Source organism: Lepisosteus platostomus, chromosome 10 (assembly GCF_059453375.1).
Source record: "Lepisosteus platostomus isolate fLepPlt1 chromosome 10, fLepPlt1.hap1, whole genome shotgun sequence".
Lineage (NCBI taxonomy): Eukaryota > Metazoa > Chordata > Actinopteri > Semionotiformes > Lepisosteidae > Lepisosteus > Lepisosteus platostomus.
The window spans coordinates 31,745,563-31,773,402 of record NC_142620.1 but is presented as its reverse complement, the minus strand read 5'-3'; the positions used below and the strand labels follow the sequence as shown (position 1 = coordinate 31,773,402).

At 37.4% G+C, this 27,840-nt stretch overlaps 1 protein-coding gene and 1 long non-coding RNA gene across 3 annotated transcripts in view; one reads left to right on the top strand and one right to left on the bottom strand.

The window, feature by feature from the left end:
- The window catches only part of LOC148653647 (uncharacterized), a 333,862-nt gene that overhangs the window by 243,214 nt on the left and 62,808 nt on the right, over positions 1–27,840 (bottom strand). The window lies entirely within an intron of this gene.
- On the top strand, positions 1,099–25,935 carry ercc6l (excision repair cross-complementation group 6-like). 2 transcript variants are annotated; one of them, XM_088648929.1, is made up of 4 exons: positions 1,099–1,403; positions 8,193–8,300; positions 10,652–10,693; positions 20,397–25,935. In XM_088648929.1, exons 3-4 carry the CDS (start codon positions 10,656–10,658, stop codon positions 24,142–24,144), a joined length of 3,786 nt encoding a protein of 1,261 aa, XP_088505055.1. In that variant the 5' UTR covers positions 1,099–1,403; positions 8,193–8,300; positions 10,652–10,655; the 3' UTR covers positions 24,145–25,935. The 2 variants fall into 2 exon arrangements, with proteins under 2 accessions (XP_088505055.1, XP_088505054.1); XM_088648928.1 differs by lacking the exon at positions 8,193–8,300 and having other exon boundaries at positions 1,100–1,403.

The following is a 27,840-nucleotide window of genomic DNA, read 5'->3' as shown; positions in this document are numbered from 1 at the left end:
AAACAGGCTTACAGTTTGGCGAAATCGCCCGGATTCTTTTAAATAGTTCCCTGGTTTGGGAGCCCTGTTATACTTGTACCCAATTTCCACCCTATCCCTGTGTAATTTCCCCGAATATACCCCAGTGTGTTGCTCTCTCTCTTGCTCTCTCTGGAGCTTGCTCGTTCTCTCTCACACTCTCACTCTCTTTCTGGGGCGCGGGGGTGCTGTGCTGGCTGTGCCGAAAAATAAAGCGCTGTTTTTCAGCCAACGAGCGTCTGAGTCACTGTGTCCGTTCTCACCGAATCTGAAAATACTACAATAATATATACATATTATAATAGCTATTATGCACGCAGATAAGGTAGGCCTAGTAGTAAATAATATATGCGGCCCACGAGACTTGCTTTTAGCCACGGTTGCGGTACAGTTGATAAAAAGGTTGAGAACCACTGGTCTAAGGGGTTTTAGTGTGAGCCTCACCCTGTGCATTGTGAATTTACACTCCTCACAGTTGAAGGATGCCTCTCTGTCCCCAGGTGTAATAGTTAATAGACTCAGGAAAAGTTTTATCCCCTCTACAATAGTAATCCAACAGTGTAAAATATAGTTCTTACTTCTTACTCTTTCTCACTATTGTTGCAGATGTGCCATAGGACAAAACTATTATATTTCAATTAAGTACATCTGTACCTATTACTTTTAAATACTGGGACAAAGGCATTAGGACTTGAACATGTATGGTGAACAATATTTTGACTCCTTTTCCCTAGAATTTGTACTATTGTTATTTAAGGTAATAGGGCAGAAATTAATAAAAATAGGCCAATGTAAGAAATAATAAAATCTGTTCAGTTATTGGGTGTGTCCAGTCTTTCCGGGTTTACCCCCTCCCATCAAATATATTTTTTTAAAGTTTTAAAATCAGACGAGTTTCGCAATTTTTTTAATGTTGCCAGCTAGAATAGACTGTTTTACAGAGTATTTAATATATTACAATGAAACTGGCTCCCAGTTCATTATTGTGTAATTAATGAGATAGAAATACGCGTGTCAAATATGATTCCATGGTTTGTAACAAAATCAAACTACATAAGCGGATACTCAGATAACAGAGGCCTGCTTCCTTGTTTGAGCGAGAAAGTCATTGGACGTTTCACTGCATAATTTCTTCAAATTTCAAAGGCAGGAACTTTGATTGGCTACAACTTTTGATGTTGGTGCTGGCGCGCTTAGAGTGACTTCTTTTGATATTCTGCTTTTATGGCGGGGGAAGCTAGTAGATTTTGTGTAGTGTGGAACTTGAATGTTTGGCCTTGTTTGCTTTTTGTGTAAAAGTGATACCAAGCCAAAAAAATGGAGTTACTCCAGTGTAGTGAAATGTGCGCATCTACATTGGATGAGTTGGCAACAAAATGTGAGAAGTAAGTGCAAACTGATTTGTATTTGCTATAGTGAATGACAACATATGTATTCTTTCTCTTCCGTTTCGTTTTAGTATTCTATTCGCTTGCAGTTTTTGAGCCGCATATTTTGTCCTCTTGCGTTTTGTGACGATGTGCATCGGTATAAATAATGTTAACTTTACATTGCTCTGGATTTTACGTATTGAACGTACACGGCTAAGGGCCTCACTGCAGAAACAAACCGGCGCTGAAAGAAACAAATGAAAATGCAGTACATTACATCCGTCGATTATGGACAGCCTAAAACATTTGATGTACAAAAATGATTTATTAATGGTTACTTGACCTTGTGTCCAGAATCTCTCTTCCATTTGTCTGCCATTTAGTGCGGCTGTTATAAGCCAGCTAGCCCGAGTACTGCACTGCGGTGGTTGATCAAGTGGGTTCCCATGTCTGTGTGGATTATATTTGGGTTGACAAGTGTTCTTTAAAATTCAGTTTTACATTACATTAAGAACTAAAATTTTCCATAATGTGCAAAGTTGTGGCCTTCGTAACTACTATACACAAAACATTGGGCAAATGTGGAGTAAGTTATTCAGCCATGTTGAAGCCAGTAACCAATCCTGGTTTCTTTCAAGAATCAGTTGTACCAGACCTTCGGAATGCTAGCTAGCGCCCTAATTTAAAACAAAAAAAATAGGCTAGATGGCCCACATGGCCTCATTGTGTTTGTATTTTTTCTTATATTCTAAAACACTACCTTAGTCTTAATAAACATAAAAAGAAATTGAGTCTTTAAAGTGTTAATAGAAAAATCATTTTTGTTTAAATTGGATCTCAAAGCTTTATATAAAGGACTGACTCCTGAAAGTACTTTAAAAATGTTTGTGTGCAATATGAAATTAAATATAATCTTCAATGTGACTTACAATAATAATCTTAGGATATATTAAGCATGTTAAACATCCATTGTATCTCTTGTTACTTTTAGGGCTATCTTCAGATATTTTAAGATTTTTAAATCTTAGTTCAGGTGTTTGGTAGGACTGCTGTGTTAAATGGCTGGCCGTGTTAAGCATACTAAGACCGTTTGTATTGTTACAAATAGTGGATTACGTAAATTGTGAATTGTGAATATTAGGAATTGACAGAGTGGTTTAGGCAATAAGTATAATAAATATTCATAACCCCCAATTTGTAAGTGATTCTCCAGAATATACCAGAGTGGCTTGTATAATTAGAGGCACGTGAATTTTTTTTGGGGGTGAATTCAGGCACACTTGGTTAAAAATATTTAATGATGACAATACACAGAGTATACACAACAAAACATACAACTCATGAGCTACTATATTTACAGTATGTACAAACAAGTCATTCCAGAGGTCTAATGTTCAAATCACCTGCAGAGGCCAAATAAGATATAAGCTGCCTTTCTTAATAAATGGAAAACGACTTGCAGTTGAATCTGTCTGCAAACCCGAGTGCCACAAAATAAATGGGACCCTATCTCCCTATTCTTTAAATGCACCCTAAGCAGGAAAGATGTCTCTAACCAAGGTATTTTTGACCGAGGAAACACAAGTTCCCTAAAAACACAGAACAGCAAGTTCTCTCTAGCAAGGTTCAAACACTTACAGTAGCTGACTCCTCTCTTGTGGTCTGACCTTCTTTCTCCTCTTTTCCTCTCGTCCTGTTCTTTTTCTTCTTTCTTTGTGGTCTTAATGTGATCTTATGTGGTGTGTTTCTAAACTGCCAAAAATGCTGACTGAGATTTTAATCTTTCAACACTGCATATATAGCCTTTGTTCCAACCTCTGTGAAAAAAGTATTTTGCTGTCCATTCTTTGTTGAACACTCTCCATTCACTGTCAACTTTCCGCTTCTTCAATCCGCTCATTTTGGCTCAGGTTCCCTCACACTAAGATGGACCCACTCTAATTGGTGAATTAAATTGGTAAAGCAGGGGTTCCCAAAATTTTTTGGTCCGTGCCTCCCTTGACCTATCAAATTTTCCACATGCCTCCCCTTTCTCACAAATAAGTTCTATGGCAGTGAGATATTTTACAAAAGATTATAAATTTGAAAAGGAAATGATGGGTCAAAATAAAAACAGTTGATCCTTTTTGTTTTATTTTTAATCATTTTCAAAACCAAAATAATTTTTGGTTAATAATGACTTTAAAAAAATAGTCAAAATCTTTGTAAAATGCAAAAGTAAATGTTTTACATGAATGTTTTTATAGAAGGGGGAGAAATACATTGTCTTTTTTGTGCCTCTTAATGTGTAGGTAGGCTTGTTTAATAAATTATTAACATAATTCACCAAAAATAGTGGGTAGTATTTTTGAAATGGCAACGTGCATCTCCTTCTCAACATTGACTCTTGATCTGAACTTGGATTTGATAACCGCAAGTGCTGAAAGCCTCACATAGACAGGAAATTGCAAAAGGAAGCAGAACTCACAGAGCTGTGTTGCTTATTCCTTGGTACTCTAATAGTATGAGTTTTTTTGCATTGTGCTACTTGGTGCGCAACTTTCTATGACGAAAGAAGAACTTTGCTAGGGAGCTTGGTTAGAAAAAGCAGGTTTCTGTTCATTCATTTAGCTTGCGTGAAAAATACTCACGAGGCTTGCTTATCAAACTGCTGTGAACAGTTTCCAAATTACGTTTCAGTTTATTGGGAAGCATGCTCTCGGCAGACAACACACTGAGGAAATTCTTCAGTGCCCACAATTGTGCGCGTGAAACAGAAATTCAAGAAACTGCCGTCATACTTTCTGTATTTGGTTTCCGTTTCTCTTTAGAACTAGGCTCCATGTCCTTCATGCTTTTTACTCATATTTAAAAACCTCTAAATAGCGATTTTGTAACAAAAAACTCACAAAATGACCACTCATAGAAACACCAAAGCTGCGGTCAACTGGTATGCTGCTTATAGACTTCAGATTCTCGTGGCCAGTGTCATTTGACACAATCTAGTATCTTCAAATCCGCTAGGTAGCGTGCTACTCATACATTGTGTGCATGAACAGCGGGTTTTGCTTGTAATAAATCTTTCTTCGACTGGCGATACCTGCGACACCTCTGACCAACAATGGTGCCTCCCCAAGGTGGCGCGATGCAAAGTTTGGAACCACTGTGGTAAAGCGTTCATGTGCCATCTAACGGCACAAATAATGAAATGTAAGAAAAAACGGCACCAAACAAACTGGAATATGGCGAACATTGATTCATTTATTTTTTACCTCAAGGGCCGGTTACAACTGGCCCGCATGCTTTACTTTGCCCACAGGTGTCTTAGAGACACTTCCTAGTCACCTATAGCTGTAACAGTATTTTGTCTCTAAAATCAGAAATACCAAATACCCATTACTTATGATAGGTAAAGTTTTGTATGCTTTAATTTTATACAGTATATTTCAGACACATGAAATAAAGACCTTGTATACCAACGATAAAAATTCTCATTCATTGTGATGATTTAATTTGTTAAAATTTAAGTCAGAATATCCAGAAATGATTATACAGTGCTTTAGTGTTTGGGGGGCTGAAAAAAATGTTATTTTGTGATTTATTGGACAAACCTCCCCCCATTAATTTGTTAAGCTGAGGGTTTGAATGTATTTATAAAGTGATTATAATTTTTTTCAACTTTAATAAAGGCACATTTTAAGAATATTATAGTTGCTAAATGTTTTTAGTGTTTTTGTTTTAGTACACTTAAACCCCTTTAATGTGGAATATTTGTATGTTTATTGTTGTGATGCTGTATGCATTAAGGAAACTCCCCTTTTTAGAATATAATAGAGGACAGGTTAAGGCTTGGACAGCATGGTTAGTATTGCTGCCTCGCAAAGGTGGGGTCCTGGGTTCAATTCTGAGGGTTTTATCTGCATGGAGTTGAGTATTCATGTGGGGTTTCTCACACATTCCAAATACATGCTGTTAGGTTAATTGGCTTCTGGCAGTTGTGTCAGTGTGTGTGCCTTGTGATGGACTAACATCCCATACAGGGTGTATCCTGCCTTTTGCTCGGCTTGCCAGGTTAAGCTACAGCATCCCCCATGACTCTGTATTGGAAAAAATGGTTAGGAAATGGGTGGATTTTAAGGCTCATATATATCTAGAACTTTTCAAGTGATTGAAGACAACCTTCAATATATTTTCCTCTTTAAACATTGCCATCTTGGTGAAGTAGTTTTTGTTGTTTTGGCATGTTATGCCGTGCCTAGTAAAAAATTAATTTGTGGACAACTGAGTGTTTTCTCTTTGAAATGCAATTAGGTATAATTTGAAGGTGCGTTGTCTTGATCAGATTAAATCATGTTTGTAATAATTTGATTACATATGTTTCAGACCTGTTACACTGGATCCAGAGGTGGTGGAGAGCAATCAGTTATGTTAATTTAACATTTATATATACAGAATGTAGAACATTCTAACAATGTGTTATTACAGTAATTAATACTAGATATTTTTGTGCATATGTGTTAAACCATATTAGAACAAAAATGATTTGGTGTTCATTCACACCCCATTTGCAGGTCATCATAAGTATTGCAACAAATTAAAGTAGATTAAATTGGTGTTAAGTCAGTATTTGATTGCATAAAGCTTACATGCAATTACTTCAAGTCTGCAACCCGTTGGCATCACCACATTCTTGATATGTTCCCTTTAAATGGTTTGCCAAGCATTAGCCATTTGTAGTCATTGTCTGTTTGTGGAATTTAGTTTTCTCTTCAACAATTATAGTGAATCCACAATAGGATTCAGGTCAGGTGCACAGTAAGTTGCAATATTTTAAGCCCTGCACTCTGGAAATTTTTTTCTTCACAGATCCAAACTTCTCTGACATCAGTTGTTGTTGTCTTTCGTGGATGACCTGGTCTTTGACAATTTCTTACTCCTCCAATATTTTTCTTTTTCAAGACATTGCATATTGCTTTTAATAATGTTTGTTTATTTATTATATAAATATAAATTTATTTATTATATAAATAAACAGACTAAAATATTTTTGTCGCATAAAAATGAGACTGTAGTCAAAACTTAAAAGTGAGTGACTAGAAATTAGTAGACATTTTATCTTCTAGTTGGGAGCTATCCCTCTCTGCCTGGAGTAGCAAAAGAGGAGCTAGTGCTGTTGGCTTGCATCATCAGGTACTGCTTTTGTGCCTGATGTCCTGGTCCATGTGTCCAATTTCGATAAAGACATGGTAAACCTGTGGCTCGTTTTCTAGTGTATCTGGGAGGCAGGGATGGGGCTGAATCTAAAGAAGTGCAGTCTCCTGCGGGCAAGGGCACTGTTCTTGTGACATGTGGTGAGTCACCAAGGGGTTTCCATTGACTTGAAGAAGGCAAAGGCTAGCACAGTGGAGAAGGTTTGAGGGTTTCTAGGCCTGGTGTCCTATTACTGCTGGTTTGACTTGAAACCTGATAGGAAGCCAGTACAAACACCCGAAGACAGGCATAATGTAATTGCTTGCTTGTGACCCGAGGAATGAGGAATTGGTTAGTGGTGTTTATCCAGTATCTGTTGTCAAGCTTCTTAGGGTGACCAGACTTCAGTTCTGTGGAGGTTGGCCAAGAAACCTTGGAGGAGGAGGCCAAAGAAGTGGAGCTAGAGCCAACTAGGAGAGATGCCCTCCTTGGGGAGGCCATAATGTGGTGACTGCCTTAAACGACCACCTGTCCAGTGCATTGCTGTCTGTACCTAGACCAGTCAGGAAGAGACACCTGCCAAAGACACTTGGAGAGTAGGAGGGGGCAGTCTAGAAATTTCCCTTGGTGATGTCTGGTAGGAAGACACCCTTGGGGTAGGGCTATTACGTTAGGTCTTTAGGAGAGGCGGGTATTTGTACGGATACCTAGGAAATGAAGGGACACAAGGAGACGTAGTACTGTGTGTTGCCAGAACTGACCTACAGCTAAGAAAGACTGTCTTGCACTTCTTGTTTTATTTTCAAGTTACAAGTTCAGTTTGGGAATAGCCCTGTCTGTACATTAAAATGACATCAATAAAATAGTTATTTCAATATCACAATGTCAAACTCAGTCACTCATATATTAATATCATACTCATCCGGTTTTAAACCCTGCTTGCTATGACTACAAATCTGGCAAATTTACCTACACCATTCTCTGTTTCTGTCCTAGCTTGCTATTGCACTGCATTGCCTGCAGCTTCCCTCTTCTGTTTTTTCTCTCTCAACCAACATGCGGGTTCACTTTACATCTCATAGCCCTGCTTAGTGCCACCTTAAGCAGCAATTATGACATCCTTTGCACATGCCAAGCTCATTCATAAATCAATTTTTAAAGAATTCCTATAATTTGAAGGGTTTAGAAAAGCAAATCGCTACAGTGAAGTTGAATATAATTACAAAAATTGTAACTGATTATTACAAATTGTAAGTGATTTCTCCAGAATATACCTGAGCGGTTGGTATAATTAGAGGCATATGAATTCTTTATTCTTGGGCAAAGCTTTGTAGAAATGAGCAATAATCTAGGCACGTTTGCTTCAACAAATGTTTATTAACAATGACAAGACAAACAAAACTACAAATAACAAAACATACAACTAGTGCTGGGTGATAATTCGATAATGATAATTATCGCGATATAATTTTCCTCGATATAATTTTAACAAAAGTTTCGATAAATGTTCTATATATATGTTTATGCTTTGGACATGATATGCGCATGTGCACAAAATACTGCGCAAGTGCGCGTGCGTGTTGCAGACCGGGCAGCTAACGGGGTGTTGTTTACCCACACGGTGGTGGCTGACAGGATTGTGGTTAGAGTGGAGAAATGAGCGACACTGAAGCAAACGTAGTGCTGCCAAAGACCAGCTCGAAGGACGATGACATCGTCGACAGAAAAGGTCATTCAACTTTGGTAATTTGGAGATATTTTGGCTTTTTATGATTAGACATAAAACGGAGCACTTTAAACTTTGTAGTCTGTCTGAGCCATCTTCTATGTGTGTTTTATCACACTGCAGTATTTAATTTTTCTATTAAGATATTTTGTAAATTTTACTCATGCATATTTTGACATAAAAAAGAGTTGAATACTCTCTACCTCAGATTTGTTTAATGTTTCTGCTGTTTGGCAAGTGTTTGTTGTGTTCTTAAAATTTAAAATTAAAAATTGTTTAATTTACCAATTAACTGTCTGGTTTCCTCAACTTTCACTCAGGAGAAAAAATTTGACATTTATCGACTGATATGAAAATTTTTATCGTGATAATGTTTTTGGCCATATCGCCCAGCCCTACATACGACACACAAGTTGTATACAAGGTGCGCAACCTTTTTTAGTGTAAGATCTACTTTTTCATTTGCCAGTCCAGTGTGATCTACTAGAGTGAATTTGGAGCTCTGATATAGGATTAACAGACTGTGGGCACATCAGTACAATAACGATACCAATCGTTAAAATGACAGCAAATAAAAACAAGTGACTCATGCTACAGTGAACAAGTAATGTTCCTCATTTTAGAAAAAAGTATCCTACCTTAATGTAAGCATTGGCACTGAGAAGCTTACTTGAGAACACTTGTATTTTTTTTTTGAACATGTTGACACTGCTGATCATGTCAATGACATTTTTATTTTGTCCCTGCAGCTCGACGTTCAGCTCATTTAGCAGTTCAGTCAAGTCTGTGAGGAATGCTAAATCTAGAAGCCACTGGTCATCCTGTAATTGGGCATTTTCATCATGTTTAGACGACTTGAGAAACTCTTTGATTTCAGGCAAAAGCTGTCTGAACCTTGCCAAAAATGTTTGTTTTTGAAATCTCCAAACAGCAAGTCAGCAGCCTCAGCAAACTCTTTTTTATTATTTCTCGATCCCTGAATGACTTTTTACGTTTAGCCAGGACATGGCTCACACAGAATGATGCGATGATTGCTGCTTTCCCTCTTCTATTAGAGGGAAAACCAACTACTGCTAGTTGATTTTAATTTTTCCACTTTTCTTTTCCATAACTCACTTTTAGTGGGAAAGTCCACATCATACGTTTTGTGTGGAGTTTTGAAACGTTGTTCTATTATTCCTTTTTTCTCGTAGACGCTAGCATTGCAGATTTGAATGCGAAAGTACAAAAAATAATCATGCTCCCGTTCCTTGTGGTAACTGTAAGTCTCTTTGCTTCATCATTTTTTCTCAAACACTACAACTATCAAATAGGCAATCAAACTTATCAAACTTTTATCGAATTTGTCACTGACAGTCTGTTTCGTTCCACTATCCACTGTAGCAAATGTGGGCTTCGTGAGGCAATAACCGAGAGAACGTTCTTGGGTAGAACACACAACACTATTTACGGAGGTCCTGTAGCCTTTTTTTCAGTGTCAGCCAGCACTCTGGGAAGAGACTTTTAACAACACATTTGACAAGAGTTAAACACGTAGAAGGGGGGTAAAATGTACTACATTACATGCACAGATCTGAATGAATTTTTAGGCTATCGAAAAAGTAAATAGTCAGATAGCCCATTTATGTTTTGCCAAAAATTATTGCAAAACATTCTTTGCATTTTGTACAAACAAGGCGTCCGAGAGCCCTAATGTTCTAGTCACCAAGAAAACCCTCCAGACTGCTCTTAAGTACTAATCTCTTAAATAATGCCTTCAGAGGCCAAATAAAAGAGAAGGTGACTTCTGAATAAATGCAATACAACCTGCAGTTAAATCTCTCTGTAAACCCAGGTGCCACAAAATATATGGTACCCCTAAGCAGGAAAGACTTCTCTAACCGAAGTATGTTTTACCCAGGTAACCCAAGTTCCTTAAAAACACAGAACACAAAACTCTCTCTAGCAAGGTTCAGATACCTGGTTCCAGTCAGGTTTTGCTTGGATGAATGTGAAGTAGGGGCTCTCGCCTGGCACAAGCTTTAAGTTCTATGTCCTCCGGAATCCTCTCTCTTCTCTCCTCTCCTCTCCCTCTCTTCTTCTCCTTTCTACTTTTCTGTTGTCTAAATGTGATCTGATAAGGTGTTTTTCTGGATAGCTCATTGACAATCATTAACACACAACTTAATTACCTAGGTAGACCAGGGTAAACTTTACAATTGTTATTGATTTGGAACCCCCCACATCTCAACAAACATCCCCTCTGCTTGGCAGCTAGAAGTGTTTACACTGCCAGGTGTCACAAACTTTATCTAAACTCTAAGAGGCTTCCTAGTCACCTAAATCTTGCTTAAGCATTTTGTAATAATCTGATTTCTTTTTGTTCTAGATCAATGACACTGGATCCAGAGGTAGTGGACAATTATCAGAGGTATGTTCATTTGCATAAAGTTAACCTTTAGATGCTTCCGCAAGTACTGTGCCTTGTAAAAGTATTCAGACCCTTTAACATTTTTCAAATGTTGCTGGATTATAAATGATACATGTCTTTTCCCAGTCAGTATTTTTATTGTAAACCCACATGCTGAAACTGATTTTTTTAAAGATAAAATTAGTCAGCAGATATTTAAAGAAACTCAAAAACTGAAATACGCTGCTTACCCAAGTATTCAGACCCAACAAATTAATATTTGGTACAGCCAAGTTTTACCTCAATAACATCTCTTATTCTTTTGGGATAGGTGTCTATCAACTTTGCACACAGGTTAGGAGTGATGTTCATCCAGCTCTTGAAATGGTTGACTGATGCACCTTTACCTTGCTATCGGCAAGAGAACGCCCCAAAATGATTTGAAAAACTCAGTGGCTTATCTCCTCCATGTTCGGCTGGTTTTTGAGGAATGGCCTTTTTATGCAGCTTCCACTTATTGGTTTATTGAGCTATCAGTGCTTACTAGTATCTTTCATATTTTTTGTATCTATGCATTATTATCAGCTTATCTCTAGCTTTCTTAGGGTGCTCTTTAGACTTCAGTTTCAAACCTTTCCTTCAGTTTTGCTGCCTGACCAGTGATCCCTAAACAGACTTTTTTTTCTAGTAAATGTGACAGACACTTAAGTGATGCACAAGCAGAGGCCAATGGTGAGGCCTCTATGTCCTCATTACTGCAATTTCTTTCACCTGTGTGAATCTTGAGCTACCGAAGCACAGGGGTCCTGATACTTATACAACAACATATTTCACCTTTTGACTTTGTCAGAAGATATCTTATTTGTCTTTAAAAATTGAGCATCTAAGTTTGCAATAGAATTACAGATTGGAAAAAGATGTTGCTGTTTACAAATAATACTTACATTTTAATACTTTTAAAGGGTCTGAATACTTTTGCTAGGCACTGTATATACAGATATATACAGAATGTAGAATATTAGAACTGTCATAACTGTAATTAACTGTAACAATAAACTAATACAGAAATGCATTACATTTTTCCGAGAATGCATTCCAGGAAAGGGATCTGTGTGAGTCGTCACTAATAGAGACAATGGACATGGGTGCTGTTTCTGTACTGGGATAGTGAAGTGAAATTAGTCATTTTTGCTGCGTATTATTAACTTTTTAAATATATTTTGAGATTAAAAGATAAAAATGAGGGAAAAGTAAAGACATTTTCATATACATATTCTTTATAGAATATAGAAAGCTTTTGTTTCGGAATAAAATTGTGCATATGTGTTGGAACAAAAAATGTTTTCATGTTCGATAACCCCCAATTTTAGGTTAGCATAGCATAAGTATTGGGACAAATTAAGTTAAATTAAACTCTAAATTAGTAATTGGCTGCATACACCTTACGCTGATTTCAAATCTGTGACCCATTGATATCATCAGACTATTAATGTTTCTTTTAAATCTGCAAATCCTTAGCTCCAGTGACTTTCAGTTTTTGTCTGTTTATGGGTTTTCTGACTTCTGACTTTCTGAGTTTCTTCTTCAAGTAAAAATCATGTTCAATAGAATTTAGTTCAGGAGAGTCTTCTGCTTGAAGTGTGTTTATATATTTTCAACCTCGTACTCTAGAAATTGTCTTCAAACTGTTTTGCTGTTATTTTAGGGTTTCTTCACAGCTCTAATGCTTTTTCTGAAATTTTGCTGTTGCCTTTCTTGGAATACCTGGTTTTGACTCGTCCATTAGTTTATATTTTTCAAGATATTCCATATTGTTGATTCTGCTAATCTCTGCAGTGGTTGTTGGCTGGTCAAACGATTTTTTAATTTTTTAAAAAAGAAATAAAAAATAAGATACAATGATGTGTTCCTGCTAAACTTAGACATTGCATGACTTTTAAAGTTATAAAAACAGATTTAAATAGTTAATAACCACTTTTTATGCATGGAAAACGTGTGATTTTTCTTCCTCATGATCAACTTAGAATCTTTGTGTAAGCTGTAAGTTTTTTACTTCTTAGTTAAATGTTTAAAATACTTGAATTTTATCAACACAAACATAAACACATTTTTTGTACAGAAAAAATCACTTTCTTTTCTCTTCCTGTTATGCAGGACAGATCAGCAGGTCTTTTTTTCCCCAATCGAATGTAATGTCACACTTAGGTCATCGTTTTAAATACATCGTTTTAAATTAAGAAAGTTAGGTACTAGCACAAACTATTAGTTATCAATAATGTGGTGGGAAATCCTTCATCAAAGGAGCAGGACACAGTCCTGTGTGGATTCAGTTGTTTTATTGAGCTCAATAATGACATCAACGCGCGTTGGGTCTGCCCAGCAGAACAGACAAACCGCAAGGGTTTCCCAGCTCTTATATACAGTATGATCTCGGGAAGATGTTTTGTTTCACCGCTTCATGTGTATTCGTCTTGCCCTTTGATATGTAGCATGAGTTGACCGGTTGGTCCTGTCTCAAGTCCTGTCCTTTGATGTGTAGCCATCCTTTGATATGTAACCTGAGTTGACCTGCTAAGTCCTGTCCCAAGTCTTGTCCTTTGATGTTTAGCTGCAATTGTTGGAGCTGCTTAAGATATGTTAAGAAAGCCGACATATTACACAATGTGCTTGAATTAATACTGTAGTGTTGAATACAGATAAATTATATATATATATTTTCCATCAATAATATATATAATTGTTTTATGTTCTACTTCAGTCCCTCCTGTTAACCACCTAGCGATAGCCCCGGTAGGTTACCTATTACCCTCCACGTACACATCAGCAGAGCCCGTCGACTCATTTGACCTGATGTTTTGGGTAATTTGCACTCCTCTTACAGCCTTAGCCATTCCCTATTGGAAGGACCTGAGCTTGGGAGTTTTAGATTTGATTTCCTGAACTCTGTTGAAGAACTGGTGGTGTGGGTGAGGGGTCAGTGGTAAAACCCTAATTCCTCATATCTGACTAGAAGGCCAATTACTATTTCATGAATAGAAATCTCACAGTTTGGTAATAAATAATGATGCTAGTCACGGGAACTAGCACTGAGGCTTCCGATGTGGCAACTGCCCAATGTCTCACCAATTGTGTCATGAGCTATTTACACACCAATCATCACAGAGTCTGCCAACCTGCTCACTATTCCATGCTCCAGACTGACTTTTAATTTCCTCTTCTTGAATGATTGTCCTGCCTGTTAATTACTGGATACTGCACGCTAAACCACCTCTCTTAGTTCTCCATCTTCAGTCAGCTCTGCACTCCACCAGAGTTTAAATGACACTAACCCTCTAGTGTGAAGGAGCCTGACACTTGTGGGCAGAACGTGGATTCCAGTGGCACCAAGCAGCACAGTCTTTGCAGGGACACCATGCCTCGATAGCGAGAAAAATAGCACTGGGTTGGCGACCTCTGTAGAGCCCTTAAAGAGGTAGTGATTGGCTCAGAAGAGGTTATATCAGAACTGGTATTATTAAACATATAAGCAGTGCCACAAGAGAATGTAATCTAATGGACTGACTCAGTGCATTACTTACTTAGTGGTCACCTGAGCTATTACACAGACTATATTTTATAACCTTTATGGTCCTTGTGATAAACTCTGCTTTCCTAGATAAGCTTAATTACTAAAATACTACGCAGAGCTATCTGAGGAAGGGTATACCAGTAAACGATTCATGAAGGCTTCCACATTTCTACGCCATTGCACAAATCACCACCAATTCACTACTAAATTAACTACTTTAAATTATCATGTTTAACTTAGTCCAGTTGGTTTCACACTCTCCGAAAGCTTGACTTGTCATTGCTCAAATGCAATGTATATAATCCATTTACTTCAGAATTAATGTAAAACTCAATTTCAGACACTAGACTAGACTTCAACATATAACACTTTCCTTGGTATTTTATAACAAAGAATATCATCAGGCGCCTCTGCAATAACAGGATATTGCACAGGCCTCTGATGTGCACAAAATAAAATACAACACTTATACCTATACTTACATTTACCATCTGTCAGGTTATTACCCCCCCCTCATAGTTCAGTCCAGTTTCCCAGATAAATGGGGCATCTCTGTCTGTCCTGAAGATTGCGATCCACAGTTCAGAAAAGAACAATAAATCCTTCATGTTAACTTGAGGTCATTGGGGTGATAACTTGGTGGTCCACTAGGTCAAGTCCATCTCGGAACCCAAAAGGCCAGGTTATTTTGTCAATCCAGTCCCTCCTGTTGGGAGTTGAACACACTTTTCCAGGCCTCAAGCAGATTAATTAGAGTTGCGTTTTACGACTGATAAGGTAATGGAAGCAAGGCCTTCACTCTTCTTGAGCGCTCAGATATTATAACAGCTGTAATGAGATTATTTAGAAAGCAGCTACTGGTCCTACTGTTGAAGATATAGAATGTTAATAACAGAGTTTTTTTTAATCAATTTTCCTCTCTACTTTCAACTTTTTCTCACAAGATGTCCAAACAAACACGGGTCGTTATTCATTTAGACTTCATGTTGATCTGGATAGAAATCCTTCCAAATGGACTAGACGCATGCTTTTCCCTTGTCTCCTATCTGAAGAAATTATGATTGGTCGCCATTTACCTTTCAGCTCTGATCAGCCAGGGCCTACTGCTTTGTGCTCCTTCCGTGAGGTCACAGGGCTCGTGGCATCAAATTCCAGCACTTAACAGGCCAGATTTTTATGACTCTGTCAACTCCTCAGAGTTCCTGTATCTTTCTGCTGAGATACTCTCCAGATTCACTTTTTTCCAGGTGTTACACCCTGCTGCTTCCATTCTGTTTCCTCTCTGAGTGAAGCTCTCTGTTGGATGTCTTAAATATTTAAATTTCCTATTTGGGAAGATCCTGTCACTTCAGATACCAAAAGGGCCATTACCTTAGCTTATCCCTTCATGACCTTAATTATATAGACATTCGTCTGTTACTCCCAAACTTGTATATTCCAATACGATTCAATACATACTTTGGCTATTTCATCCAGAAGGAATCTATATGATGTAAAAAATTCCTTAATCTCATTCTTGTTACAAAGTGGTGCCTTTATCTACCTTTTTTAATGATGACAAAGAGTGAGACCTAAAGGTGTTATATCAGAGCAGCTTTGTTCTCCCACTGGATTGCCTTAGGGCTCTGTGTTGTCCCACACCCTATACATTCTGCATTCAATCAACTGTAGAATCCCTATTGAGAACACATTGTTAAATTTGCTGTGACTCTGTAATTGTCAGTCTTCTCCTAGACATAGACGACTACAGCTTTCGGAAATCTAAGTCAAACATAAAGTGAGGAAGACCACATAGTCATAACTGCCAAGACCACCCTTTACACAGTGCTGCAAACACCCTTACTCATGCCTCTGTCACACCTCAACTAGATTACTGTAATACGTTTACAGTGGGTCTCTCTATTCACCTTCTAAATAAACCATATGGTTAAAACTCCACTTTGTGACTCCTAACACATTTAAGGCACTGTGACCACATCGCCCCAACTGTGGCATCTCTGCACTGGCTCTCCATTATTCAGCACATTGACTTAAAATTTTTAACTTTTGCCCTCTGCAGTCTTATACTCTGAACCCTGCAATGCTTTAGATTTTAATTACTAACTGTGAAATAAGCAGGGCCTAACTCTCTGCTAAGGCACATCTTTTAATAGTTTCTTTAGTATTTTCCAGGGCGTGATTTTAGCCACCTTGTTCCACAGCTCTGAAGCTCACTCCCAGTCAATCTGAGAACAATAAACTCTTTTTGAGGTCTTACTTCTAAAGTGAAGACCAGGGGTCCTAATCTTAATTTTAATCTGTTCCTTTTTTACTGCTTTATCTATCTCATCTTTGCAGGGGATCTGGAGCTCACCCCTGTCCAACACCCTGAATGAGACTCCAATCCACCACAAGGCACACACAGATACAGGGCTCTGTACACACTCACACCCTTTTTTATTTAGATACCAGTTGACCCACCAGCATGTCTTTGAACTGTGGGAAGAATCCAGAGTGTAGGAACAGAACCCACACAAATACGGGGAGAAGATATAGACTCATTGCACACACCACCCCATTAATTGAACCCAAGGCTAAGCTGTATGAGGCACAAATGCTAATTACTGTGAGATTGTGCTCTCCTCATATATTTCAGCTTTGTTTCAACTAAATTTATATAGCTAATTTTATACAAATACTATCTGGCTCATTTATATATCTGAGTCATTTAGGTCTACATGTACTCTGTTAATATTTGTATTTGTACATTTTAGATATTCTTATATTTTTCTGTTCACGTGAGTTGCTTCTTGATTTACTTTAATCAAGTCTCTAATTTCTAGCCAGTCCGGCTGGCTAAATACACTCACATAGTCATATTTTGAAAGACGCAGTCACACACTGAGCTCTTTCACCTACACGCGCGCACACATACACAGACCGGCACACAAATTAATAAAAACACACGTACACATCTAAAGTGATTTTGCATTAAATTTGGAAATTGTTGGATCATGTGTCGTATTTCACGAACATTTTAGTTACAATTTTTAATTATAGTTTTAGCATAAACGCGGTATACATTTTACTTTTATATGTGTCCCTTTTAACAGCTGTGTAACTATTAAAACACAGCATTACGTATTCCATTTAGTTTTTTTTTTTCAACGAGCAATGTTTGTTACTTCCGATCGGGTTGATCCATTTTTTTATCATACTTTTGAGCTATTGTGTGCTGTATTATTCTTCCTCGCCTAACCAGGGTTGCGCTGTGGAAGGCGGAAGGTTATTCTTCACATTTATACTCCAATTTTTATATCACATATGAAAATTATATATACTAATTTTAACTTCTGTCCTCTCCACACCTCACATTTTTCTCTGTCATCGCTACCTCTTGCAGCCCGTCACTACCTTTTTTTTTACCCGTTTTGTTAGTTGCACAACCCCTTCTTTTAACTTTGCTTTTTTAAAGATGTTTGACTTCTTTCTTGACTTAGCAAAGCTAAACAACATTCTTATGTATTCCCTTTCCATATTCTCATAATTTAACAACACTACTATTGCCATTCTGTTCATACTTCAATCTTAGTACACAACTTATTTTTCCATGTTCCCTTTACCATCATTTCTTTAGTCCTTATAATACTCCCCTAGTGGTCTAGAACTGACCCTGCTTTATCTGGACTAGATACCATCTTCATATCTCTCAGTGCTGCCAGCGGAGCTGCCGGCACACTTACAAGTACCCTTGTGAAGCAGTCAGTCAGTGAATATGAGTCTGGTGTTAGCATACAGAACCAACTCCTCGCTTAACTCTCAGCTCAGCAGTCACTGGTGATTAAACTGCTAGCACAACTGGTCTATAATCATATTATTAAAATAATATTAACTTTAGCTTCCTTAGGAGGTGCCCCCCCGGACTCAGAGGGAATCTTACTGGCACAATACCGTCGCTCAGCTCACCTTGTTCCGTTAAGGGACTTTGTCTCACACCAGGATTATACTTATTATTATTATTATTATTATTATTATTATTATTAGCTTTCCCTTAATTTGCCCGCCCGGACTCAGAGGGAATCTTACTGGCACAATACCCTCGCTCAGCTCACCTTGTTCCATTTAGGGACTTTGCCTCGCCCCAGGTGGAAAGCACCCTGGTTTAGAGACCCGCCCCAAGCTCAGAGGAACTACGTCTTGTTTTGGTTTCGAAACCAAGCTCAGAGGAATCGTGTCTCGGATTAGGGATTTTTACCCTGAATCTCACAGAGACGTGTCCTTACTCTTTTCCCTATAAACGATTCTTTATATTCTCTGTTTCCGGTCCTTCCCTTATGGCAACCTAATTGGGTGGTAACATAAAAAATATACTCACCCTGTGTGCTGTCTGGGAATTACCGGAGACCTGGAGAATCCTTGCCGACTACGCCAAATTGTTGTGGGAAATCCTTCATCAAAGGAGCAGGACACAGTCTTGTGTGGATTCAGTTGTTTTATTGAGCTCAATAAAGACATCAACGCGTGTTGGGTCTGCCCCGCAGGACAGACAAACCGCAAGGGTTTCCCAGCTCTTATATACAGTATGATCTCAGGAAGATGTTTTGTTTCACCGCTTCATGTGTATTCGTCTTGCCCTTTGATATATAGCATGAGTTGACTGGTTGATCTTTTGCAGAAAAAGTGCGCATTTCCTACATTGCTTTGTTTGTCGAGAATTCAACTTTATATTTAGGCTCAGATTTTTAACTATATATCTTACACTAATTACTAGCAGTAAATACTGATGTTTTGCTCCCCCTTACCACAAAAATATATTTGTATTGTAGCTGGGATTCACTTTTGTTCATACGTGTCTCTCCCTACTGCGGTTCAGACATGGAACGGTTAAAGATGGCGACAAGTCAAGCACCCAGAGGGAGGGGGGGGCGTCTTCCTGCCTCCATAACTAAAAAGCCAAATAGGAGTGGCTTAAGGGACATACACAGTCCTGTAACTGACAGTTTGAGGTAGCCTATCGTGTGAATTTCGCTTTGTTGCTGATAGGTTTAGCTTTTGAAACGCAGCCCTAAATTCATGTGACTGATTTTTTTGCCCTGTTTCGTTGTTTAAACGCTAGGATCACAAGCACTGCCATGTTAACAGGGATGTGTAGTTTTTTATTCACTTTGAATTATTACTGTACGTACTGTCTTTGTATTTGGCTAAGGCTTTAAAGAGAGGGCGTGCCAAAAAAATTTCGATGCCGTCATCTCCACTTTGAAGGAAAAGAATTTGACCTCGAACATTTGCCCAGCATACTTAAGTTTTTATTTTGCTCTTGTCTTCACAATTTATTTTGTGCTACAGACTCTAGTCTTCATCTTGATTTATACCTTCTAACTCTAGCTCTGTCATATTTTTAATATTAGTGTAATATTGAGCACCTGAATAAGTGGCAAAAACCTGTCCCAATACTTGTCCTTGAAATAAGGAGGGTAGAACACAAGTTATATTATTTTAATGTACTTAAATATGTAGGCAAAATAATACCCAGAAACAAAAACTGAAAATTCTATCCTTTTGCCTCATTATTTTTTTTAAATCTGAAATACAAATTGTCGAAGAAAACTCAGTCTTCACTCAGGTTGGGAGATTGTCAACAGAGATCTTTAATACAATCAGCTGAAGGGGAGCACATCCAGAGATAGGGTTTCCCCTAGCACTCAAGACATGCTCACTGGACTGAAGTTATACTTTCCTTTTTATACATTAAAAGTAGGCAAGACTTTAACATATCAAAGGAACATAAAGGGAAAGGGGCAGTGTCAGAAGTCAAACAACCAGGACAGGAAGATGCCATTTGGCATCCTGCAATTTGTTTCATTTCTCTCTGGTTGAATGGGTGTGAGGAATCACAGGCTTTAGTTCGCACCTAAGACAGTGGTCTTAGGTGCAAACAGAAAACCTTTCCCGCGCATAGTCACTGTCCTGACCTTTTGACTCGGTCTTCCACAAAATCATTAATACATAGTAAAACATCATTTTGCTTCATTTTTTGAATACTTTTGATTTAAAATTAATATGGAAATAATGTTTTCATTAACATGTGTCCATACATTAAATGTAGATATCATGGAACTCTCGTTAGTTGAGTAGAGCATGCACATAATTTTTCATTAACTCTTTTCCTTTGCTAAGGTATGTGAGAGAAGGCAAAGATGAAGCCAAAAATGGAAACATGACGAAATCCTTAGAACTTTTCACGTTGGCTTATGAAATTCACCCAAGTGAAAAATTGAAAACCAGAATCAAAAAGATAAAAGAAGCCATAGAAGAAATTGCGCGTCAAGGATCGGAAAGTGAAGGTGAAGATGAGTTTGTTGATGTTAATAACAGTGGTCTAATGCTTTTCAAAGAGCTACATGATAAACTATATGATCATCAAAAAGAAGGAATTGCTTTTTTGTTTGGCTTGCATAACGATGGTAAAAAAGGTGGCATTTTAGCCGATGACATGGGATTGGGGAAAACAATCCAGATCATTGCTTTTCTTTCTGGAATGTATGATTCTGAATTGATCAAGCACACTCTTCTTATCATGCCAACAACCCTCATTGGGAACTGGGCCAAAGAATTTGCTAAATGGACACCAGGCATGAGAGTTAAAGAATTTCATGGTACTAACAAAGCAGCACGAAATAAAAATTTACAGAAAGTTCAAAGAACTAGAGGTGTCATCCTTACCACATACCAAATGATCATCAGCAACTGGGAGCTTCTCTCTAGTTTCATCAATCTTGAGTTTAGATGGGATTATGTTATTTTAGATGAGGCTCACAAGATAAAATCTTCTTCAACCAAAACTGCAAAAAGTGTTCATGCCATACCTGCTAAACATCGAATCCTTCTCACTGGCACCCCTGTACAGAACAATCTGCGGGAAATGTGGGCACTGTTTGATTTTGCATGTCAAGGTTCTCTGCTTGGTACAGCAAAAACCTTTAAAATGGAGTATGAAAACCCCATAACTCGAGCACGAGAAAAAGATGCAACTCCAGGTGAAAAAGCTCTGGGTCTCAAGATTTCTGAAAATTTAATGACAATAATAAACCCCTACTTTTTAAGAAGAACAAAGCAGGATGTGCAAAACAAAAAGCATAATGTAACAAATGAACATGGAATAAATTCAGAAGACAAAGAGACCCAAGCCCTCATTGCCAGTGCTGCGATGCCATCTCTTACAAGAAAGAATGACCTGATTGTTTGGACGTACCTTAGCCAAGTTCAACAAGACATCTACAGCCAATTCATATCTTTAGATCACATCAAAGAACTACTGACAACAACACGCTCACCCTTGGCTGAGCTGACAGTTTTAAAGAAGTTATGTGACCACCCAAGGCTTTTGTCTTCCAGGGCTATCGCCCAGTTAGGCCTTGAGGAAGGAATGGACCAGAATCTGGAGCTAAATGACCAGACTGCGGGCGGAATTGACCATGTACCTGATAAAGTACTTGTATCGGAATCTGGGAAACTAAAATTCCTTGTAGGACTCCTGGAAAGACTCGTTGAAGAAGGCCATCGCACTCTTCTATTTTCCCAGTCAAGGAAAATGTTAGACATTATCCAGCGTATTTTAGTTAACAGAGGTTTCAAACTCATGAGAATTGATGGTACTATAACTCATCTAGCGGAACGAGAGAAACGCATTGCAGTTTTTCAGACCAATAAGGAATATTCTGTATTTCTCCTTACCACCCAAGTGGGAGGCGTAGGAATTACTCTGACTGCTGCCAACAGAGTTGTGATTTTTGATCCCAGCTGGAATCCAGCAACGGATGCCCAAGCTGTGGACAGAGCCTACAGGATTGGGCAAAAGGAAAATGTTGTGATTTACAGGCTAGTGACCTGTGGGACAGTGGAGGAAAAGATCTATAGACGTCAAGTCTTTAAAGATTCCTTGATCAGACAAAGCACTGGAGACAAAAAGAACCCCTTCAGGTATTTCAGTCGACAAGAGTTGAAAGAACTTTTCAAACTTGAGGACACTAAAATTTCCACAACGCAACTTCAGCTTCAGTCACTCCACGCGAGACAAAGACGCACTGATCCTCAGCTTGATGAGCATATAGCATATTTGCATTCTTTGGAAATGTTTGGAATCTCAGATCATGACCTGATGTTTTCACATGATGCAGCATCAACTGATGATGAGACTGGGGACCACGTGGCTGATCAGTACATTGAAAGTAGAGTTCTGAAAGCTCAGGAGTTGATGAAAGCTGAATCTGAACTGAACCAACAAGTGATGGCAAACATGGATTACACTACTGAGCCAACATGGCTTCGAAACCTGGAGCCACCTAAAAGATTTGACAAGAAACAAGGTAAAACAGAGCATAGCGTCTCAACGGTCAGTGAAAATGATGATGCAGTTACAGAGGCATTGGTAGTACTCACTGAAGAGTCTAAACCTGATGAGGCAGTCCACAAGATTAGTGCTAAAATTACTGATCTTGTGCTAGATAATAGCCTTGAAGAAGCTCGAGAGCATAATATTGAATATGATGTGACAAAAGAGAATGAACTTGCAAATCATTCTAAAAATGACATTCTTTTGGATCACTCTCTACTTGATGTTTCTTTTGAGGGCAAAAAGGATGTGTTGAGTACTGCATCTGAGTCTGAAGAAACTCCTGTTAAAACAGCACCATCCCTAGATGAAAAATGCTTATCTGTTGATCTTAGTTTAGAAGAGGAAGCTTCTCCCTTCCTTCAAAATAAAAATTTAAATCAAATCAATCCTCAGAACATTGAGAAGTCTGCAGAATTATGTCACATGCCATTAATCCATGACAATTCAATGAATGATGAAGGACTGCTCCCTGTCACTTTAACCAACAACGCAAGATTATCTAGTTTTCAGAAATTGGACTTTGAACATGAATACTATTACAATGACGCAGATTCAAAGCTAAGTTTGCAGTGTGATTTCAATCTCCAGCTGGAAGAGAGCACTGGTGATATTTTGGAGGAGAATAATTCTGCCAGCAAAAATGAAACTGCCTGGCAGCTTCACTCAGAAATCACCTCAAACACACACAGACCATCTGAGTCTGAGGATCTGCAAGTCAACCTTTCAAAGAACTTCTCAAACTTAACTTGCATCAGTGACGATAACCCAGTGTCAGATGATTCCTTTATTCATACAGGAAAGAAAAAGAAAAAAACACAAGTACTGTATGACAGTGAAGAAGAACAAAATTCAGACAATGTGATAGAAGCCAGAGAGAGGTCCTATTTTGAAAAACGTTGTTCTGTCAGTAGCCCTTTTGGTGAGCCCTTCAAGGAAATTGGTGCCTCCACTCCAAAGCCAACCAAATCTCAGAGTCCTTTTGCTTTGATTACTTCTCACAGAAAAAGCTTAGGTGGAAACACGTCTGTGGCATCCAGAAGGTCTTTTGTGGAGGCTGTTGTGGAAAGCCTAGAGGAGGAGGAAGATGATGTGGTTGAAATGGAAAACTCCAAATATTTATGCAACTTAGGAGATGAGGAACAATCTGATTTTTCTGTGTCTGAAGATAAACTTTTTGGTGAAACATTAGGAACAGAAGATGAGGAGGGGGAGGAGGAGTCTGAAAAAGGAGATGACAGTGTCCTGGAGGAATCTACTAGTGATGCTGAACTGAGATCCAGTGAAGAAATGGACTTGTGTGCTCATGAAAGTCTGATCCCTCCCCCCACTGAGTCTAATTCTGATGCACAGGACTTAGTTAACAAATCAAGTGACTATGAAAATCTAATTAAAATAGGAAAAGACCTTTATAAAGCAGAAAATTTTAAAGAAGCTTTACGTTTCTTTTTGCAAGCTCTTGATATTAAGAGTGGTGATCCTGAAGTTCAGTTGATAACTATACAGCTATATCGGAAGCTCAGTGAATGCTAATGTTATAGTTAACTGCAGCATGCATATTTAAAATCATATATCGCATGTATGTAGCCCTCGTACTGTATTTTTCTCTGATTATAATTAATCTAATTTGGCAAAGATGTTAAATGGCATTTTATGTAGTCCTATATCTGTTTCTAATTGAAAAGTGTCAAAAGATCCAGAAGGGCTCTAGGCCTTATGCTGATGTTGCCAATTTCTGATGTAAACCATATTTCTGTGCCATACTAAATGGATACCCTATTTATATTTACAATGTGTAATAATTTGCATCACAATACAAATGGCTGTTTACTTAGATTTTGAAGCTGGACAATTTTTTTCCACCTAATTTTTCATGATTCCATTCATTTTATAGGACTTTTACATTTACAATGGAATGCAAACCTACTTGTATTTTGGAACTAAAGGCCATTAAGGTATGCTTGTGCAACTAGATTTTTTAGGTAAGTCACACTAGACGCGTCATTTGCCAATACTTATTTTCTTCAACACAGAATAGCACAGTGATACAAAGTTAACTATTATCAATACATGCAGTTGGTGATACTACTAGTGTTGCCTCTGTACTTATTTTAAATACATTATTTTAAACATTCAAATCAGTGCAAGTCTTAGGTTGAAGTGTAATAAGTATCATCTTATTAAGTTACAAACTAGGTTCTTACAATCCTAGAAACTAATTTTGGATGGCTTGTAGAAATTAATCATGAAGATGAAGAATTCATAGTCAATATTATGTCACACTTTATAAGTTATTTTGATTCACTGGAAAAATGTTTTCACTGTAAGCTATGTCAAGCAAATACCATTAATTGTAGAAAAGATAAATGAGAAAATTAGTTCTGGTGAATGCCATTCAGTAGTCATAGTTCAGTAGTTCTTCCCCATTTTTCAGGTCCCTAATTTATAAAAACATCAGTTGGAAAAAAATACTGATCTACTCATCTGTGTCAAAGTAAAAACTTGATTGGTTGTTCATTTCAAAACTTAAGGCTTATCACATATTTAAATACCCTTTGTCAAACACCAGTGACATATCTGTTGAAATACAGAATGAGTGCCAATCTTGAGATGTGTGTGCCCCATGTTTAATAAATTGGAAGCTTTTGTGCATATTATGTGTCCGTTTTTTGTAACGCTATCGGTACTTTTGTACAGATAAAGCTGTTCATTTGGAAAATCTTTTGAAGCTGAACAACAGACTGATAATAGTTAAGTTTATTTTACTGATGTAGGTAGCACATACATTAAGGTTTTTGAAACCCAACAAGTGGTAAGGATTGAGGGTTAATGCAACTCAACTTAAATTAATGCACACATTCAAATGTCGTTTACAGAAAAAATAACTTACTTAGCTAAGAGATTTAAGATTGTTTAAATGGCATTCTGAGCTTTACCACCAAAAGCAGATACACGTATTACACTTGTACATACCTTTTGTCATACTTATATATATCATCCTTGTGTGTTATGTTTTTAGTATTAAATTAACACACCTTAAAGGCAGCCTTTGTTGTTGTTTTTTTCCAAAATTACGTGAGTTTATGGTTGTCTTGTGTAACACCTTGCAGAATTTTGTGCTGTTTTTCAAACCCATCTCCAGACACCCCAAGAACACTAACAAGTAAGAAGTCATAAAAGTAGTCTTATTGATTGGCTTTGTTGTCCTTTTTAATCCTCACCCATGCAAACTTGTACTTTGTTCCGTTATTCCTTTATTCTTTTTTTTCAGATGCTAGCGAGTACATCATTTGTATGAATAATAAAAGTGCATGTTTTCCACAACGACATTCTTTGATCTGTTTTTTATGTGTTGTAAGATGTCAATTAAGGATTAAAAGGCACTGACAAACCCTATCCTCAATTTTGGAAGTTGTATGAAAAAAGAATTCTGACACAAGTAATATGCGCAATTTATTTTAATATCTTTGACCATGCTTTAATCTCAAGGATCTCATAAAATCTTGTTACATAATGCGCACAGATAAAAAAAAAAAAGAAAAAAAGTTGCTTAAATACCAACCCTGATGACAATTGTAGCCAGGGCACTGTATTTGAATATATTAGTTATTCCAGTTATATGTGCAAACCCTTCATTACCATAGGAGATGGAATATTTTATCCAGTAGTGTAAGCTGTGTATTCTTCTTTAAAAATTAACTTCCATAGCATTGTTAATGGTGAAGCTATGCAAAAAAATCCTTTATTTAAGATAATTGAATCAAGTGGCAGATAAGTATATCAGTCTTTTACAGATTCATCGGTCAAACAGATTGATGTTTTCATATTTGAACAGACCAAAAAGTGTCATACACAGAGGTGTAATACCAAGATGTTGCTTATGATATGTGCGTTCCAGTTGTGCAACCCTTATTATTCTCTCCTGTAATAGAATTTCTTCTACATTATATGTATTATTGCAGACTACAATTCATGGGTTTGTCACGTAATTGTAGCATTATTATAGATTTGTTACAGCACTTAATTTATATGCTTATAAAACTTATTTTTAATTGTATTGTGGATCAAGATTTGTTCCCTGTGTTCAAAAGCGGGGAAATGTACAGCTTTTGCATCACTTTAATCAATAATGGCATGAGGGAAAGGAAAGTAGCTTCACAATTTTGTTTCCTGCTAATTTAAAAGTTTACTACAGCATCATTATTTTGAGAGCCAATCTGTGCTGTGTCAGAGTAGCTATTCATATGACTTGTGCCTTTGCTCCAGTAGTACAATCATTTTGTTTGTGGAACTTATAACAGTACGAAGAAGAGCACTACTACATTTGATATATTACGTTTATAATTAATTTATTTAGTTTGAGCCTCATGTGGAGCTTGAGGTTTGTGAACGTTAATTGTGGAGTTTAGGGAAATGTAACTGGCAGGCTGACGGAAAATAACCCTTTTAAATTGTCAAGATTATAACTTGACCTCAAATGTTCAAAATCCATAATGACATTGACAGAGTTAATCCAGTCCATTTCTTCAGAATGAGAAGTGAAATACAAATGGGTGTAAGTGGAAACAATGGATAAGTGCATTTAAAGCTAAGAACATGGGGCACTTGTAGAAGTATGAAACAAGCTGCCCAGCTATGTTATTTATATCTTCTCATATCTAAGTTTGATTTTTATCTATAAGGAGCAGCAGGGTTAAGAGATACAATTGCAATATTCCACATGCTCAGACATTTGAAATGCAACTATTTTTTGGAGGCTTCAGAAGGGAATCAATATAGTTATAGTACATTTTTATTATGGGTAAAAATAATGATATACTATTTTTCTTTTTAATTTTACATCATATGAAAGGAGGGAATAATATGACTTTCCTTAAAATACAAGCAATGTATGTAGCACAAAACCAGGATCGATTATTTCCGTATTGTCTCCAAAATGGGTACTGAAATCCCGTTGATTTCTCAGTCATTTAAGAAGGCATGTTAATTCTACTATTGTCATGTTCCACATTGGATTCAAAGCAAGGTCCAAACCCTTATTGCTAGTTTATACAAAATGCTTTTTATCAAAATTGCTGACTAGGTGTATTAGATGATCCTTTGATAACACACTGCAGACTAATAAACTCTTGATAACAAAAACATTATTAATGGTTTTATTTTTTATTAAGTAGAAATGTTACCATGTGTATTTTTAACACTTTTACACTTTTAACATTTTTAAAAACA

What these genes read in the sequence shown, in the direction of transcription:
- ercc6l (XM_088648928.1), top strand. Translation starts at nt 1,336, where the DNA reads ATGGAGTTACTCCAGTGTAGTGAAATGTGCGCATCTACATTGGATGAG. An exon ending in TTGGCAACAAAATGTGAGAA is followed by an intron (nt 1,404 to 10,651) that starts GTAAGTGCAAAC and finishes TTTTTGTTCTAG; the next exon opens with ATCAATGACACTGGATCCAG. An exon ending in GTAGTGGACAATTATCAGAG is followed by an intron (nt 10,694 to 20,396) that starts GTATGTTCATTT and finishes TCCTTTGCTAAG; the next exon opens with GTATGTGAGAGAAGGCAAAG.